Source organism: Pholcus phalangioides, unplaced genomic scaffold, assembly GCF_987345545.1.
Source record: "Pholcus phalangioides strain wild (caught in Gottingen) unplaced genomic scaffold, Ppha-v1.0 ptg000016l_1, whole genome shotgun sequence".
Taxonomy (NCBI): domain Eukaryota; kingdom Metazoa; phylum Arthropoda; class Arachnida; order Araneae; family Pholcidae; genus Pholcus; species Pholcus phalangioides.
The window spans coordinates 4,331,463-4,349,933 of NW_028301609.1; the positions used below are offsets into that span (position 1 = coordinate 4,331,463).

Consider the following 18,471-nt stretch of genomic DNA (forward strand, 5'->3'; position numbering starts at 1 on the left):
TAAATCATTACTTTTCAACATCTATAAGTAACAGCCTCCCAAAAAAACTAAAAATTCGAGAAGACTCTTTTTGAACTTTGGATTGTTTTGCTTACATAAAATTTGTCAATAGTAAATCCCCATTAATTTCTGATGCACTGAGTTGAAACAGAACTTTGTTACCTGTATTGCATTTTTGATGTTATTGCTGGGGTTTTTTGCGTCACGACTCCCATGTGATGTTTTTTCCCCCATTCCACTTCGAATAGATGTTGCTAGCTGCAGATTGTGCGACCTGCTTCTGTGGACTGTGGTGGCATTTGCCTGCTTATAGCCAGATCATGACTTTTAACCAATTTGACCAGTTCTTTTTACATACACTACACATTCATGCAAACGCATATCTATCTACAAACATGGACACATTTTCTTCTTCACAGGCCTTCTTGGCCAATTTTTATGCCGGCAGTTGGCCCTCTCGGGCTGGGAATCGGCCTGGTAACAGCCGTAGCTCAAAACGGTTTCTATTAAAATGAATACAGCCGAATCCCGTTAGAACGAACGCCAAGAGACCGGATGAATCACTTCGTTATAAAGGAATTCCAGGTTACCTAGCATTGTTCCTACGTAAACTTATTTGAGGGATTAGAAAAGTGTTCGTTAAAACGAGATTTTTGCTATAACGGTATTCGTTAAAACGGGATTCTACTGTATTTGTAGAAACCATCCCGAGCTAGGACTTCTGTCACGTATTGAATAAAATCAAAAACTATCTGTTAAAATTCTTAAAATAAAGTTGTTGTTGTTGGTTGTGATTTAATGTGCAGAATAAAAATAGCAAAAATGTGAAATGTGTGGTCCGTTCAAAAGAATAGGACATTTTCCTGCAATTTTTTTTTTCCCGCGGGTTGCCAAATTATTCCTCCATTTGTGCCGGTTCCCGAAACGTTTCACTTATATTTAGCAGTTTACAGTGAAGAAAAAAGTGTTGAAGGACACTAGCACCGTACTAAACAGTACAAGGCCCAGACTTCTAATTCCAATAGGGAATTTTATCCATTGCATTTACAATATACTCTATAATGCCCTCCTAAAATGCTTTTTTTTAAGATATCACGGTTGTGAATTTGCGTTATATCCCGGTGCGGAAAATTATTATTAGCGGTTTTTAGAACAATTTTAGATTTCCAGTTCATATTCTTTTTGAATTTTTGTATCTCTTTCGAAATTCCGATTTTAAAAAAAATTTATTATTTTCAATACTTTTTTTTATGCAAATAAACAAGCTGTTGTGCATTTCTTCTTTTAAATGTAAGAAAATCCAGTGATAATATTTGGGCACATATTATTTTAAGCTACATGCAAATTTTTGGAGGTTTGTCCCCAGTCCTGATTCATTTACTCCACTCTACAGCAAAGACGAGATGGTTGAACATCGAATATGTGTGTTTCGAATTTAGTGATCAGTGCTATATCTATAAAAATCTTATTACATACATTTCATGTATTTATTCAGCATTTCACGTTTAGATGCATCGCATGCGTTCATTATAGACGAATTTTCTTCAACCGCTGGCTCGCGGAACCGGTGTCGGTACTCGAAACAATTCGACCAATCCATATAGCCGAAACAGAATTTTTGACTTATTACATATTATACCACCTCTATATTGGTTTTTGTATAAGTCATCAGCACGAATATGAATTATTTCTCGCATTTGTTTATTTCTACGACTGAACGTAAATTATTTCACTTCTTCATTTAATTTTGCCGGTCCACAAATTTTTTCACACATTTATATATATTTTTTCCTAGTCTGCAAATTATTACTCACATTTATTTTTGTTTCTGCTGGTCCTTAAATCCATTCATTATATTAAAAAAAATTTTTTGCCGGTCCACTCATTAATTTTTTGTCCGATACTCAAATAAATTTCACAAATTTATTTTTTGTCGGTCCACAAATTAGTTCCTCGCATTTATTTATGTTTTTTCCATTATCTAGAAAGAATCATTATTACCTAGATAGAGAATCACTGAAAATATCCTGACATATAAAACTAAATGCCACCAAGTTTTTCAGGCATACCATGGACAAAAATCCGACGAATTCGGAAAGCTAATGGAAAAAAAAAAAACATTCTCGGGGCTATAAAACGATAAAAACGACGAACACTAAAGAACTAATTTTGAGAACGTTTTACGGTACTTACAACTGCTGAAAGCCATAATATCTACTGCTGAAGTAGAGTCATATTCCTGGAATCTTGGAGAAGAGAGACTTTTCCATGTACCGGCAAAGAGCACAATAATGAAAATAATAATAATCCAAAGCGGATTTTCCACAAGTTTCGTGAGAGCTGACGACGACTATGATGAAACCAAAAGGACAAAATAAAAAGAAACAGATTCCACACGCACGCACGCTCGAACACTCGCAACAACTCGTGGTTACGATCCAGCTGTTCTTAGAGTCATTTACACTGAATAACTCCGAGACATTACTTTTTGAAACCATGACGTGAATTCAACTTGAAAACCTGCCAGAACATTTCTCCCTTTTATTTCATCTCTCTTCTCTTGCCACCACTAACGATTCCGTGTGACCATCTTCTGTGTCAAAATAATAACACAAAAATAAAACGAACAATGGGGTGATGCGGTGTAGGTAAATCCGTACGGATGTATCTTTTTACCTTCTGCCTTCTTATGCTAACAACAGCAGCAGCAACAAACACAACATAAAAGAAGTAGCTGTTATACGTTGGAAATGATCGAGGGTACGAACCATACCACCGACTTCTTCCGCGTGATGACTCTCCCAGACTCTCCTAAAAGACTGGACAGGCGCCAGGAAAGAACCGCTCTTGTTCTCTACGAGACGACATTTTGGATGTATATAAAAAAAAATAAGAAAAATCTAGGGAAGATCCATGGAGTCATACAATAGGAGTTGGAAAACTGTCCAATGTGAACACCTCATCCACAATATAATGATCATTAATTCCTCACACCGCGAGCCAAGTTCGACCCCGTTCCGATCTAAATTCGTTGGACTGAAACCTAAAAAAAAATTGCAAAATATACGGTGAGCCCTTGTGTGATCTCCCTTGTCATATTATGTGCCCAGCTATATTTATTTATAGGTGGTGAGTATTTTTTCACTCTGATATGTTTTATGTCTTGTGACAGGCCCGTTTAACGCGTTTGTTCACCGAAACCTGATGGGAAGGTGGATACCAACGATATACTCTCGGTTCGCTGTTACATTTTAAGTGCAACTGACATGCACATACGTCAACGAATGATTTTTTTTCTTTTTTATATGCGGTTTTCTAGATTCTCTCTCAAGAGAGAAAAAACACAGAGACATCTATCGAAATATGTCTTGGCCTAGTTTTGAGATGATCTAAGTGTCACAATTATAGCCTTATGTATCCAATTTAGGACTTTCTACATGTTGTCTTCCTCGGTTCTGGTTACGTCACCTTAAAAACTGACACCTAAGACAGCTTGAGGATATGTTTGTAGAAAGCAAAAATCTGCATATTCTACAATAATCCTAAGTACTACTTGAACGAGAACTTTGCTGCAGGACTTATCCCGTTTTTGAGATTTCTACTAGCTTCACGGCAGAGTCCTTATAGTACTACCTATGTTTAGTTTTCTTACCGAAAAATTAAGCGAGTGGACAGATTTCCGACGTGGATACGGCTATAACTTCAATATCTTACACAGGAATTTCATATTGGCGTAACATTAGAAGCATTTATAATGTTAATATTATACTATGTGTGATCGCTTTTGTGGTATTATGTATTTAGCTGTATTTGTGGGTGGTGACTTTTTCTCTTGTGTTTTGTGAGGGGGCCCGTTTAACGCGATTGTTCACCGAAATCTGATGGGAAGGTCGATACCAATGACATATTCTCGTTTCGTGTGCGTTTGTGTGGATCGCTGTTACATTTTAAGTGCAACTGACATGGACATACGCCAACGAATGATTTATTTTTATGCGTGTTTCCAGATTCCGATTTTAAGAGGGGGGGGGGGGTAGGAAAAAACACATCTGTGAGATATGTCTTGGCCTATTTTTAAGATCATCTAAGCCCATTATTCCTGTGACTATCACAATTGTATTCTGGCGTGTCCAATTCAGGAATTTGCACATCTTTCTTACCTCCCTACAGGTTTTCCTCAAAGTTCTTTAACACCCGAGAACCTTGAACACGTGTGCAGAACTCAAAATTTGCATATTACACATTACTGATAGTACCCGACGCCTATGGCCTTTTCCCCCCGATAAATTAATGGAATGGACAGATTTTCGACTCTTTGTGGGGGGGGGGGGGGTCGAACCTGAATCCTCGCGATTAGAGACCAACACGATGCATGCCCACGTGGCTATTTTTAAATACTATGAATTTTCTGCGTTCAATTTTTTTTCACACCTGCGCTAGCTGTTTTTAAATATTTTAATACAGGGTGGGCAAAAAGTCCGTAGAAATTTTAAGAATTCATAAAAACCGGAAAAATAACCGGAATAAAAAACGGTTTGCAGGGTTAATATCAGGGTTAACCGGCAGAAACGTGTTACATAATTACGCTACGCGTTTGTGTTTTCCTAGCGTATCGCATCAGAGCACAGGGCGGCTATATTATAGTATATGGCTTTGGCATCAGCTACTCTGTGTCGTTTGCATGCTCCGGTTTGAAGGGAAAGAAAACACTCAAAAGTGAAGATAACATCGGCAAAACGCGTGGCGCACGACGCATTTGACTCCTCCAGAAGCAGTCGGCCAATCACGCCTGACGTAAAGCGCAGTCGTGAGGCGTATTGCGCTCCGTAGGAAAACAGTCATGCTGCTTTTCTTATTGGTGAGCGGACGGCGTGTCGCGCTGGGCGAATCACGTTGCGCGCGACACAGGAAACCTGCTCCTAGTAAAACCCGGCTTAATTCAGGGTTCTCAAACTTTTTTCCACCAGTGGAGCCAACAAATACTCACGGCTCCGCAGAACAGTTTGACAAAGATTCTATTAAGAAAACATTTTATTTTGTGGATATTATGCTGAGGTGAACTCGGAAAGAAAAGTCAGCTTGTCTCCGCCGGGACTCGAATCCAGACCCTCTTGTATACCGGGAAAGCATGCTACCATCTACACCACTGGAGACACGAAGTAGGGAAGGCAGAGGCAGGTAAGAAAGTCTCAAGTTTTAGAGACATTTGTCAGCAGAGTGATGAGTTCAACCTGTCTTAAAACAACTGTAAAATATCTTATTCATCAGAGAAAATCGATGAAAAGTGGAATCTGTGGAAAATTTCGCGTTAATCTCGTATTACCTTATTTCAATAAGAAACCTCCGATTTTTTGGGTTCTCTCTTTTGCGGACAGCGACGGGACAAAAAAATCCGTGTGTAAAAGAGGGAGGGTGATCGTTAATCAGGGTTTTGAACAGCATAGTTTTATTATACAAGTGGAAATTATTATTTGGCCGTAAAAGAGGGGTGGCCGTATCTTCGAGGGGGTGACCGTTAAGAGAGGTTAACCGTTACTGTATTAAAAATATATTTCGTATTATCATAGAGAAACTATCAATTTCTCCATCTCTCTTATGTGATACATCAGAATGAGCTAGTTCATTATCATCAGAAGAGTCACCCTCATCGTAAATTACAGAGAATTGAGCGATCTGTTAATATCTATAACGCTATCTAACATAAGAAAACCAACTATTTTCGGGACCCAATTTTTTTGACAAAAAAGCGGTTAAAATACAGTAAGTTGAACATCTACAGAATGATTAAAATAGCGTGAAAATTCTTTTAATAACCTCAAACCATTTCAGAGTAGCTCGCTGTAATACGGGAAACACTTGCGAGATTGTCTCTTGGCACAACCTTACATATTGTTTTTCTTTCTCACGGCTACAAAAGTACTTTAACAGAGTCACCTCAAAGTGCTATTCATTATATCCTCACGATTCACAATACGAAACACGCTGTACGAACGAATGGCCAAAGAAGAGCATGATGCTCGAGGAATGCAGCCATTTTCCATGCGGTGTCTTAATAGTCGCCCATGAAGATTCCGTGCGAAGCATTCGAATGCGTGTTTATGTGTTGCGTGTGACTCTCTGTGTGTACCTCCTAAAAATACATAAAAATACACAGAAATGGAGGAACACGAAGAATTCACTGTTTCTCCCCCGAATGGTAACACGAGTTTGTTTCTGTTCTTATTCTGTAAGAGGTATTTCAACCTTGGAAGATTCCCTCGCCAGTCATAAATATCGAGAAGGAGAGAGAGGTAACGTTTTGTCGAACTGTTTCACGTACTGTGAAAAAGTAATGCTTTTGATTTATTCAGAAGCTACAGTTTTCCATCCGTGCATTCGGTTTTGCGGATTGGGAGTGATTTCGGGAGAAGAGAAAAATTCGAAAATTTCACCTGGTTTTTTTTGTATAATACTAGAATGTCTCTCCCGAATATGGTATTAGAATTTATGGGAGAATTTCATGTTTTCGAGAGCGAGAAACACACAGAACTGTATTTCTCTCATAACATGCATGCATGTAAGATGCATGAGAATAAACATGAGCATGTAACATCATTTATTGTAGATGAGAGCGGCGAGTTAATTCTCTGGAGTCTATAGGAACGAGTATGGATGGTGATGTATTATTTCACAAATGGTTTTGAACCCATGAAAAAAAGCTTTGACAAACGGTCTTGAAAACATCATTTTGAATTTTGTTTTTATTGGGCATTCAAATTTCTTATTTATTTGTTTGTATTTTTTCCTCTTCGCTATTTTTAGGAGCTTTTTTGCAGTTTATTCCTACTTGTTATAGTTTCTTTGTTGTTCTTAAAGTTCTTAGAATTTGGAGTAACACGATCTATTGGAGGGAACACAAATTTATAATTGCACTTTTGATTGTGTTGCTGTATTTCGGGAATATATGACACCTATTATTTGTTATGGGCATCTTTTTCTCAACCACCTAAATAAACATTTTGCCTGTTGTGGCCATGTATTTGTATAATCGTTTTTGAAAAATGTTATATTTGTTTATGTTAATGTTATATTATTTATTATTATTATTATTATTAAATGTTATATTTTAAGCTATTACAATATTTGTAATAGTTCACTTCTTTTATGATATTTTCAGCGATTCGTTGCTTTGAAATTTATAATTAATTTCTAATATTTAGTCGCATTTCAATCATTTCTCACTTTGACAGTTTTGAATTTTTCTACATCTTCGCTTAAACCAGTCGGCTTCAACGCATGGCCCAAGTTCCATATTCCGCCCTCGGAGCTTTTTGTCGTGGCCCGCCAATCATTTTTTCGAAAATTATTTATAACATTGAAAAACAATTAATTTTAGAATAAATGAAAGAAATAATTTTCTAGAAGAAATGAAAGAAATAAGTAATAATTCTAGAGTAAATGGGAATAACTTGGCCGCTGTGGTGGTCGAGTGGTTATAGTGACGGACTCGCGATGCGAGGATCCGGGTTCGAACCCCACAGTGGTGGTCGGCTGAAGTTGGTTTTCTGTGGTTCCCAACTTCAAGGCGCGAATGCGAGCCGATCTCCCCGTTAAAAAGTCTCGCCACAGAGAGCAACAGTCCTACAACGATAAATCATTCAATCATAACACTTCACTCATAGTTAGAAAAAGTGGTAGCAGATGGCAGCACTACACATAACAAGCATTACATAGAAACAAAAAACTTCACGTCAGGTTTCACTACACGTACACGCACATTCCCGCATGTACCGATTCGTTGGGGGGGGGTGCATGTGTGGTGTAGCAGTATTAGGTAGGGCTCGGGGATCCATGATGTTCTTAAGACAGCCACCTCGTTGGGCAATTTGCCTGTTGTGGCGTTGTATCTGTATTTGTAATTAATTTCGGAATTAATGAGAGAATTCAAGAATAAATGAAATAAACAATTTCAAAATAATGAAGGATAATTCTAAAATACGTGAACGAAACAATTCCATAAAATTGATTAAAATTCAGAAATAGTGAAAGAAATAATTTTTGAATTTCTGAAAAAAATAATAATAATTACAAAATCAGGGTAAATAAAAACAACTTATTGATGAGAGATTACAATGAGAAAATTATTTCGTATATTTTCTGATAATTATAAGTAATTTCATAATTATTGAGAGAAATGATTTCAAGACATTTTGGAAAGTAAAATAATTTCATAATTATTGAGAGAAAAGATTTCAAGACATTTTGAAAAGTAAAATAATTTCATAATTATTGAGAGAAATGATTTCAAGATATTTTGAAAAGTAAAATAATTTCATAATTATTGAGAGAAATGATTTCAAGATATTTTGAAAAGTAAAATAATTTCATAATTATTGAGAGAAAAGATTTCAAGACATTTTGAAAAGTAAAATAATTTCATAATTATTGAGAGAAATGATTTCAAGATATTTTGAAAAGTAAAATAATTTCATAATTATTGAGAGAAATGATTTCAAGATATTTTGAAAAGTAAAATAATTTCATAATTATTGAGAGAAATGATTTCAAGACATTTTGAAAAGTAAAATAATTTTATAATTATTGAGAGAAATGATTTCAAGATATTTTGAAAAGTAAAATAATTTCATAATTATTGAGAGAAATGATTTCAAGACATTTTGAAAAGTAAAATAATTTTATAATTATTGAGAGAAATGATTTCAAGACATTTTGGAAAGTAAAATAATTTCATAATTATTGAGAGAAAAGATTTCAAGACATTTTGAAAAGTAAAATAATTTCATAATTATTGAGAGAAATTATTTCAAAATATTTTGAAAGTAAAATAATTTCATAATTATTAAGAGAAATGATTTCAAAACATTTTGGAAAGTAAAATAATTTCATAATTATTGAGAGAAATGATTTCAAGACATTTTGAAAAGTAAAATAATTTCATAATTATTGAGAGAAATGATTTCAAGATATTTTGAAAAGTAAAATAATTTCATAATTATTGAGAGAAATGATTTCAAGATATTTTGAAAAGTAAAATAATTTCATAATTATCAAAATAAATAATCATTACGAAAATATTTTAACCCTTTATATCCTGAATTAATTTACCAGTAACTTCTTAGTTGTTTTTATTTCAATTTTTATCCGAATAACACATTATTCCGAAATTTAGAACTCTAGTTCCAAACAGGGAATGATTTTCTAGAAGTCTTCACGTTCCTGATATTCATTGGACGAAAATCATCACGTGCTTCTTTTCATTTTGCTTTCTAAAATAATTAATTATTTGTGTATCTCCAATGTTTTAATTTTAAGAAATATATTTCACAAAATATAATTTGTTAACATAATTTTTTTTTTTCGTTTCAAAAACGGGAAAAGGAAACTTCAACGCAAACACGTGGATATTTACTCACGGTAATTTAGCAGCAGTTTCGTGACGAGGTTTCCTCTCGAGAAATGACTTCATTTGCATAATGTAAAATGAGACCAGCAAACTGCTTCCCCGAAAATTCTTTCGGCATCTATAAGGTCACGTAAACGTGCAATTATTATGTTTCTTTTTCCCTTTAACATGGGGGAGATTAAAATAAATTATTATTCATTATTTATTTATTTTTTTCCTTTGCTGGTCTCAGAAGGAAATACACGCGTTAGTGATGCATTAGAATTGGAAATTCAAGCTATAAAATATTTATTTGCATATCTATTAATTTCATTTAAGATAATTAATAATCTCTGAGATTTCCAAATTTCTGTAACTCAATTTCGACGGAGAAGTCACTCCACCGTTCGTTAGAAATGGGATTGAACGGTTATTGATCGTCGTTTATAGTGAAGTTTGATTAGATATCAAAGAGCGGAATTGGCTGAATGTCAAATTCTAAAAATAAATTACAATTATTAATTAATTATTAATTAGGAAAGGTAAGAATCTCTCTTATCTCTCAATAACATACATCTATTTAGTGAATATCTCATATTAGCTGTCGTTCGTTACTTTACGGTAAAGTTTGCGTTAGCCTCAGCAAGGAAATACTTACTACTCACGTCTCGTGAATACTCAATATCTAATTGAAGTAGTATTGTCCAATTTACTCTCAATTTAATTTATACAGGGTGTCCTGTAAGTGCTAATGCGGTCTTCATCTCATCAACCGTCCGTCGTAGAGGTATACTTTCAATTAAAAAAAAAAGCTCAAAAGGGGTTCAACAATTACCTTGAACCAGTTTTGTGAGTGAAAATACAGTGTTTCACAAAATAAAAAATCTTGGTATACTGTCCCCCCTGTCTTCTAACTTTTCATTAGAAAGTTGTTGCTCTGTCGGAAGCAGGTTTAACGGCGGGAGCACCGGGCGCGTGTCCGAGACCCCGACTTCTGAAGGGTCCTGAGAAAAACCAAAACTTCACAGTTTTTTATAATTTAAGGGGCCCAATATTTTATTTTTGCGCTCGAGGCCTCGACCGACTTTAATCCACCACTGTGCCTTGTCTCCTCTGAGGACAACAAAAAAAATGCTAAGCCTCTAAATTGCAATAATCGCTGAGCTTTTCGAATTAGAAATCGGAGAAAAATTGGGAAAAGACAGCATAAAAATGAGGGAAAAGGGTCCGCCAGTTTTTTTTTTTCTGTTCTTTAATAACTTTCCTCCAATTTTTTGAATTCAAATATCTTAGCGAATGTTGTTTAAGTTATGAAGAAGTACATTTATAGTAATTTTTCATATGAATTTTACTTTGTGGAGTATTGTGATTTCTACGATGTGCAGCTGATGGCTATAAATTTATAGTCAAACATCCAACTCTTTTGTATTGATACCTTACGTAAAAATAGATTTAGTACGCAGGTATATATATATATATATATAATTACCGGATCGTACTGCGTGAATTCCCTGATAAACTTTGTCCTTCCTGATGGAGTTTTGTGAAAGTGACCCGTTTTTCAAACGAGGCTCACTTTCATTCGTAATTTTTACAGGAATGAGGAGTGAATGGAAAATATGCATAATTTATAAATTATATTACCATAACAATGAGTATAAATGTAAATATTAGTGTATAACTTAATGAAAGAACAGCAAAAACTAACGGACAACGATCTTTTCCCTCATTTGTGATGTCCGTTCCCAAAGCTTTTCCGTTCTTTGAATTCGAATATACCAGCGAATATGCACTTAGAAACTTGGATATTTTTTGTAAGGGACGAATTTCTAATTGAAGTTAGATGACGGGGGAGCGTGTGAAAATTTCGATTATTTATTTTGTGAAACATTTTCACTCTCAGAAACTCAACGAAATTTTTGAACGCCTTTTGAGTACTGTTTTTTTCTAATTGGAATCATACCTCTACGACTGTTGATGAGATAATGGCTATATTGACACTTACGGAACACCCTGTATAAAGAGTCCATAGGTTTCTTTCTTTATGTTATGTCTTAGTCCTAATCACTATTATTCTTATAATATATCTATTTGTAATAATTTCAAATGTAAATGTTTTTCCTCCATCATTCAAATCAATTTTATTAAGATATTAGTTAAAGAGAAGAAACTAAATCGAAAAAACGGTTTCTGTTGTTTTGCTTTTTTTCCCTATGGGTCATTTATTGTACTGCATTAAAATATGTAATTATTGTAATATTGTTTTTATTGTTTTATGCTTATAATAATGTTCCCTTTTGTGAAAATTAACTGTTTTATTCTTTTCTGCTAGCTATAAAATAAATGAATGGAATTGCTTTCCGATTTTTCATCTACTCGTTTTTGTGTTGTTTGCGTGTGTGTTTACATTTAGCAGGAATTACATTGGGAGGAAACAAAGAACTAACAGTTTCATGAAAAATTCTTCCACTGTTTCGTGAAACTGTTTGTTTTCATTGCGTTGTACATTTTTTTTTATTGTTTTGTAAATTGCGTTTTTATTGTTTTCTGAAAATTGGTTTTTTTTTTTCTTTCGTAAAAAGTTTTTTCATTGTGTAAAAGATTTTTTTCATTGTGTAAAAGATTTTTTTCATTGTGTAAAAGATTTTTTTCATTGTGTAAAAGATTTTTTTCATTTTTTAAACAAGTTTTCATTAACTGTTTTAATTTACTGTTTTTTGAATTATTTACTGCTTGTAAGTAGTTTACTGTTTTTAAGTAATTTACTGTTTTTGGGTAATTTACTTCTTTAAGTGTGTATTTTTATTATTTTTAACTATTTTTACTGTATTGTTTTCTTAAATACAATTAATATTTTTTTTCAAAGCATTTTTTGACTGATTTCATTTTTTAAAATATTTTATACTATTTAACTAAATCACACTTCCTGTTTCTATTTTTAAATTTAATTGAATTTGGCAAAATTGACAGTTTCTATATAATCATATCGAGAGAGAGAGAGAGAAATGCTTTCATATATTCATATTCGATAAGATATTTCCTTCCATTCGATTTTGAGAAATATATAATTTTTTACCTAGCATTTCCACTCCATCGGTCTTATTTAGGCATTTAAATAAAGACACAATAATGAATTAGAGGAAACAATTTTATATAATGAGTTAACTTAATGAGTTAACTTAATGAGTTAACTCATTATCTATCTCTATCGTTCTATTTATTGAGACTAGGCCTCTTTTCCTTTCCAAATCCTTTAAATGCAATGATTGTTGAGATTAATTAAAATGATTACGGAGCCAATAGGAATGCACATTTCTCCTACTTCAGCTGTAGATTCGAAGGTGGAATACAAAAGAAAGAGTTATTTTTCTCTTTTCGTTTCCTATTATTCGGGTTACGATTTTTGTCACTTACTGATACGACTTTCAAAAAACATTTCATTGGAATCGGTCCAAATATAAGATTGATACGAAAAGAGAGGAGAAGGATAGAGAGAGATAAAAAAAATCTTAAGACGAACCTCTCCTTTGGGTACGTGTTCTCCGAAGTAAATGGTACAAAGGAATAGAAAGGCACTGAATGTAATGAAAGGATCTAATTTAATCTTGAAACGTCTCTCAAGAAAAAAAATAAATATATAAAAACAAAGATGGCTGACGAATATATATATATATATATATTTTGTTGGTTTCTCACACGGGATTTACGAAAAGTTAATTGAAGAAGAAGTATATCAGTGCTCATATCTTATAATTTTTTTTACTGCAGTTCTTGAAAAATATATTTGGCCTTATGTACGAATATGATACAGGTGTGGATCTAGGCGATAATGAGAGGAAAAGTTATTGTTCAGGTTTGTTGAATTGTCCCGTATTTATGGGACAAATAAATTTTCCCCTCGTTTTTGCCTCTTTGGAGGGGCGATTGATCCATCGCCCCCTTCCCTGGATCAGCTCATGAGCCGAGGCAGACATCCTCAGCTGCGAATAAATCCTAGGCGGATATCTCCAGCTGCGAATGGATCGGAGGTAGATATCTTCAGTTGTGAATGAAATTGAGCAGACACTATCAGGTGCGAATCAAGTGGAAGGCAGACATCTTCAGCTTCGAATGGAACAGAGGCAGATGTCTTCGGCGGCGAATAAAGCCGAGGCAGATATATCCAGCCCCGCACGGAACCTAGGTAGACATATTAAGCTTCGAATTGACTGGAGCCTGACGTCATTAGCTGTGAATGAAACCGAGGCAGACACCATTAGCTGTGAACGTAGTGGAAGAAGACACCATCAGGTTCGTTAAATCATCCCGTATTTCACGCGATAGACGTTTTTTTAAAACTAATTTTTTCGGACCTTGGGAATCTCGATCACCCCCATTGCCCCTTCTGGATCCGCGCATGATATGGTGTGGTTGGCGACTACTAAAGCGATGGCCGAAGGAAGTTTGATGGATGTTTTCTCTAAGGCAATAGTGAAAGTTACTTTGTGGTATTGCGTTTCAACATATTTCGATAACCCGGATGCGTATGGTTTTGGAATAATAAATAATATTAGCGGAGGCTTGCGACCCAAACTTGGGTTGCAGGGGCTTCCAAGATGAGTCGGTGAAATCCACTGACAGCCGGGGTTTCTTTAACTATAGGTCACCACCCAAATCTGATTCGAAGGGTGTTCCGGCATGGAACGTAAAAATCCACTTACAGCCAGGGAATCTTGAACTATGGGTCACGTTCCAAACTTGATTTGTAGCAGCCTCCTAGATGAGTCGCAAAAATCCGCTTACAGCCACGTTATAAATACCCTTATTGCGTCACTGATTTCACTAAATTCGAAACACAAACATTTCCATGGGTCTCGAAGTTGATTTTGGTCCACGGCTGAAAAAGGGTTAAGAACCCTTGGAATATAGTATACTTCGAAGTTTTTTATTGAAATTCAGCTATTATTACTACTAAACCACACACGCACCTCGTCCGTATTCCTCTGCGGAACTTCTAACAAATTGGTACCTGTTGGAATATGTGTGCAAATTGCGTGTATGTAGCAATGTGTGTAGTGAATCTGACGAAGTTTGTTTCTGCATAATGCCTGTTATAGTGCTGACATCTGCCCATGTCTTTTTGGAACTATGAGTGAAGTGCAATAACTGAAGGTCGGTACCGTTGTAGGCCCTGTATATAATATTCATGAAATTCAACAGTTTCATGAATATGATATACAGGGTGTCCTGTAAGAGCTATCACAGACTTTATCTCATCAACCGTCCATCATAGAAGTATGTTCCCAATTTAAAAAATGCTCAACAGGCGTTCAAAAATTACCCTGCACCAGTTATGAGAGTGAAAATATAGTGTGTAACAAAATAAAAAAATCCTAATCTCTATACTGTGGCCCGGCGCTCCTAATTCCAATCAGAACGTTCTTGCCCTGTATCTCCAGAGGCAAACAAAAGAAATTTCACGTTTCGAAGTGCTATATTCACAGAGATATTAGAATTCGAGAAACGAAAGGGATTTGGGAAAAAATAGCGTTGAATTCGGAAAAACCGTTTTAACCGCATTTTGAACGCTGTTCTTTCCCGCATTTCCTCCATTTTCCAAATTCGAATATATCTGTGACAATAGCACTTGGAAACGTGAAATTTCTTTTGTTTGCCTCGGGAGATACGGGACAACAACGTTCTGATTGGAATTTGGAGCACAGGGCGACCGTATAGAAATTGGGATCGTTTATTTTGTTCCACACTATATTTTCACTCTCATAACTGGTGCAGGGTAATTTTTGAACTCATGTTGAGCATTTTTTGCATGGGAATCATACGTTTACGACGGGTGGCTGATGAGCTAAAGGTCACTCACAGGACACCCTGTGTAATTAATGATTTGCACGTGCTCTCCATGGTTATTGATGGGATATTTTCGAGGTATCTTGTACCGCTTTCTGTGCAAGAGGGAGATATTTCGGCGTAGAAGAGGTGGGAAATACATTTTTGGCATCTCTGTCTCTCTCTCTCTCTCTCACTCTCTCTGTTCTTCCCCTTATTGAGACGCTCCATTTGGAAATTATGCACGGAAATTTATTTTTTCTTCCTGACCACAGCTAATTTTATTGTTTTGTTTCCTTCGCTATGGTTTGACGAGTTAAGAACAATGTATAGTACCCTATCACATATAAGAGGAGATGTAGCTAGTGAGGGGATGGGGAGGGAAAACCCCTGTTCCACTACTCTTTTTTCTCCTGTTTCCAAAATGTTATCAAAGGTAACAGTCTCTCAGATACACAACTGATCTTACAAATATACTATATTCAAATTTTTTTGACAAAAGTCCGTATAAATATAGAGAGTGACGATTAAATCTTTCCCAACATTAGAATACACGACAGTATAAATAATGCTGGGTTCCCACCTGCTGCGTTCAGCGACACCACAGCGCGCAAAACTGACAGCGGCTTGAAACAGTGCAGAAGAGTAGCAGAATGAGGTTTGAGTGGTTGAGTAACTGGATGCACGGGGAACGCACACTAGTACTGATCATTGCATTAGGTATGATGCACGTCGGAAGAAGAAAACGCCATCCAAATAGAATAATAGAATGCGTGCCAATGAGCCGGTTTCTATGATGCGCCGTCTCCTAGTGGATCCCACGCTGCTCGACGTCCACATCGACTGCACTGTGTACAGCTCTATCCAAAAACCGGTTTTCCGCTACGTAGCTCTGCGGGTGTGGGCCCAGCTTTAAGCCGGGTTTTCCTAGGAATAGGTTTGTTGCGCAGCGTGAACCGAATTAGACTATTTCGTGCCGACAGAAACGTGTTACATAATCACGCTACGTGTTTGTGTTTTCGAGACGCATCAGATCAGAGCGGCTATATAAAGTATATGGCTTTGGCATCATCTACTCTGTCGTCTGCCTGCTCCGGTTTGAAGGGAAGGAGAAGAAAACACACAAGAGTGAAGAGAATATCGGCAAAACCGATGTGCACGACGCATTTGACTCCTTCAGAAGCAGTCGGCTAACCACGCCCGACGTAAAGCGCTGTCGTCAGGCGTATTGCGCTCTGTAGGAAAACAGTCACGCTGCTTTTCTTACTGGTGAGTGGACGGCGTGTCGCGTTGGGCGAATCACGTTGCGCGCGGCACAGGAAACCTGCTCCTAGGAAAACCCGGCTTTAGAGCCACACATGCACTCAGAACGCAAATTCCGACGCGTACCAATTAAGGAATTGGAGATTATTAATTGAAGCATGTAAACGGAGAAGTGCGTGTTCGGCCTAGTGGTAATAGCTGTATGTGACTTACAAGGAAAGGGTTCTAAGGTGACGTCTTCAAAAAAGATTTGGAAAAAATACACTGATTCCACTCATTTAGATACATACAAAATCATAAGAAAATCCGACGAAATTACTCAAAAAAAGAATTATAATAAATATGGTTACTTTGAACGCGAGTACAGTCCAAGAATGAATGTAATAATCTTGCAACCCTAGTCTCAGAATGACGGCATTTATATATCGAATGGCATTTAAATATCAGGTTATAGCCACTTTAAATATTCCGGCCGACTCATCATCCGTCATTTTCGCTCACTTTGACGTCAGTATTATGGCTACAGCTAACATCATCTGTAACAGAAGGCCTCCTCGCGAAGCTCGTGACGTCACTGAAACATTTATTTCACCTATAGTCATTGGATATATTTCAGAAACGGTGAAGGTATTGCATGCGTCGGCCTGCTATATTCAATGGCTACAGGTGAAATAACTTCTTCAGTGGTGTCACGAGCTTCGCGCGGAGGCCTTCTGCTATAGATGGTTTTGCTGTTGTCCTTCGTGCCGAGTTGGGTTTTTTTCCTTTCCATCAGCCGTCACTTCGACGTCACATTGAAGAGAAAACTGATTTTCATCTCCGTCGATGAGCCAGCTAAGGATCTCAAAGCGTCTTACATCAGGTAAACACAAAGAAAGAGAAGTAAAAAAACTAGAAGAGAGAAACTGGAGGGGGAAAAATAGAAAGTGTGTGTGAGGGAGTGATCTCTAGATACACCCCTGTCCCAACCTTAAGATGGTATGCAAGTAACTTTTGATGCTACCATCCAACTCAGTACAGATCTGACTGGGCGAGGCGGAAATAATTCCCGAATCGGGAGCCAGCGGAGCCGGATTCGACGGGTTTGTGCCAACCCTCGTGTGGTTTATGCTAAAGATACAGAGCTATAGCATTCGACTTCAGGGCTTACTGCTACCAAACGGCATCCCCAAGCTGAAGCCTCACCCCACTGTATCAACCAAGAGAACACTAGTCTATAAACATTAGCATAAAACTAACCGGTCTCACGACGGTCCTGTCTGTGAGAGAGTGAAAAGAAGTTTTTCTTTATAGATAATCGCCAATATAAAATCGAGAGGCGATGAGTAGCAAATTGTTGTTGTTTGTAATGCTTTTTGAGGATTTAATAACTGCACTCTGCCGCTAACTTCTTTGTTTTTACGTGTTTCTGGTTAAAATGAATGTACTTTTACGATAATTTTTGAGAACGAAGCCTCTTTAGAACCCCTCCCCCCCTCCCTTTCCCTCTCTCTCTCCAACAACAAAATTCTCTCCAAAAGATCCATTTACAAATAAGGTTTATATGGAAAAGAGGATGAATCGCGTCACATTAGCGTCTACACCAATCATTTTTCATGGCTTTATCTTGCGCATGTGCAGTAAGAAAGTAACTTCGAAAACTCACAGACGCAAAAAAGTCTACGTTATAACTGTTATCATACGCGCCATATGCATTGCACATTCGAACAGCCATCACTCAGGGATATAATAAAGTTGAATTAGAGTCTCAACTTTCTTTCCGAAGGAGGAGCACTTTAGATTTCGAGTGTTGTGCTTTTTTTACATATACGCACACAGATAGAGATGGCATATGGAAAATAAAATAACCATCATATATTGCATTTTTCTTACCCTTCTCGCATCGCATTCAAGTACTAGTCATATTCTATTTTTGAAGCGTGTTCCTCACAGTGCTGCTACTGCTGCTCTCTATTTACGGAAAACGGTCATAGGCTTTAGTAATATAGGTGGATAACAGAGAG

At 36.4% G+C, this 18,471-nt stretch overlaps 1 protein-coding gene across 5 annotated transcripts in view; it reads right to left on the reverse strand.

The window, feature by feature from the left end:
* Positions 1 to 18,471, reverse strand: part of LOC149074904 (uncharacterized) — a 177,426-nt gene that overhangs the window by 89,375 nt on the left and 69,580 nt on the right. The window contains exon 1 of one of the 5 annotated variants that reach the window (XM_089245851.1): positions 2,194 to 2,446. The exons of the other annotated variants lie outside the window; for them this stretch is intronic. Within the exon in view, the coding sequence (XP_089101977.1) occupies positions 2,194 to 2,209 (16 nt within the window). The 5' untranslated portion in view covers positions 2,210 to 2,446. Of the gene's footprint in view, positions 1 to 2,193; positions 2,447 to 18,471 lie in introns of those variants that run through there. 5 annotated transcript variants of the gene reach the window in all.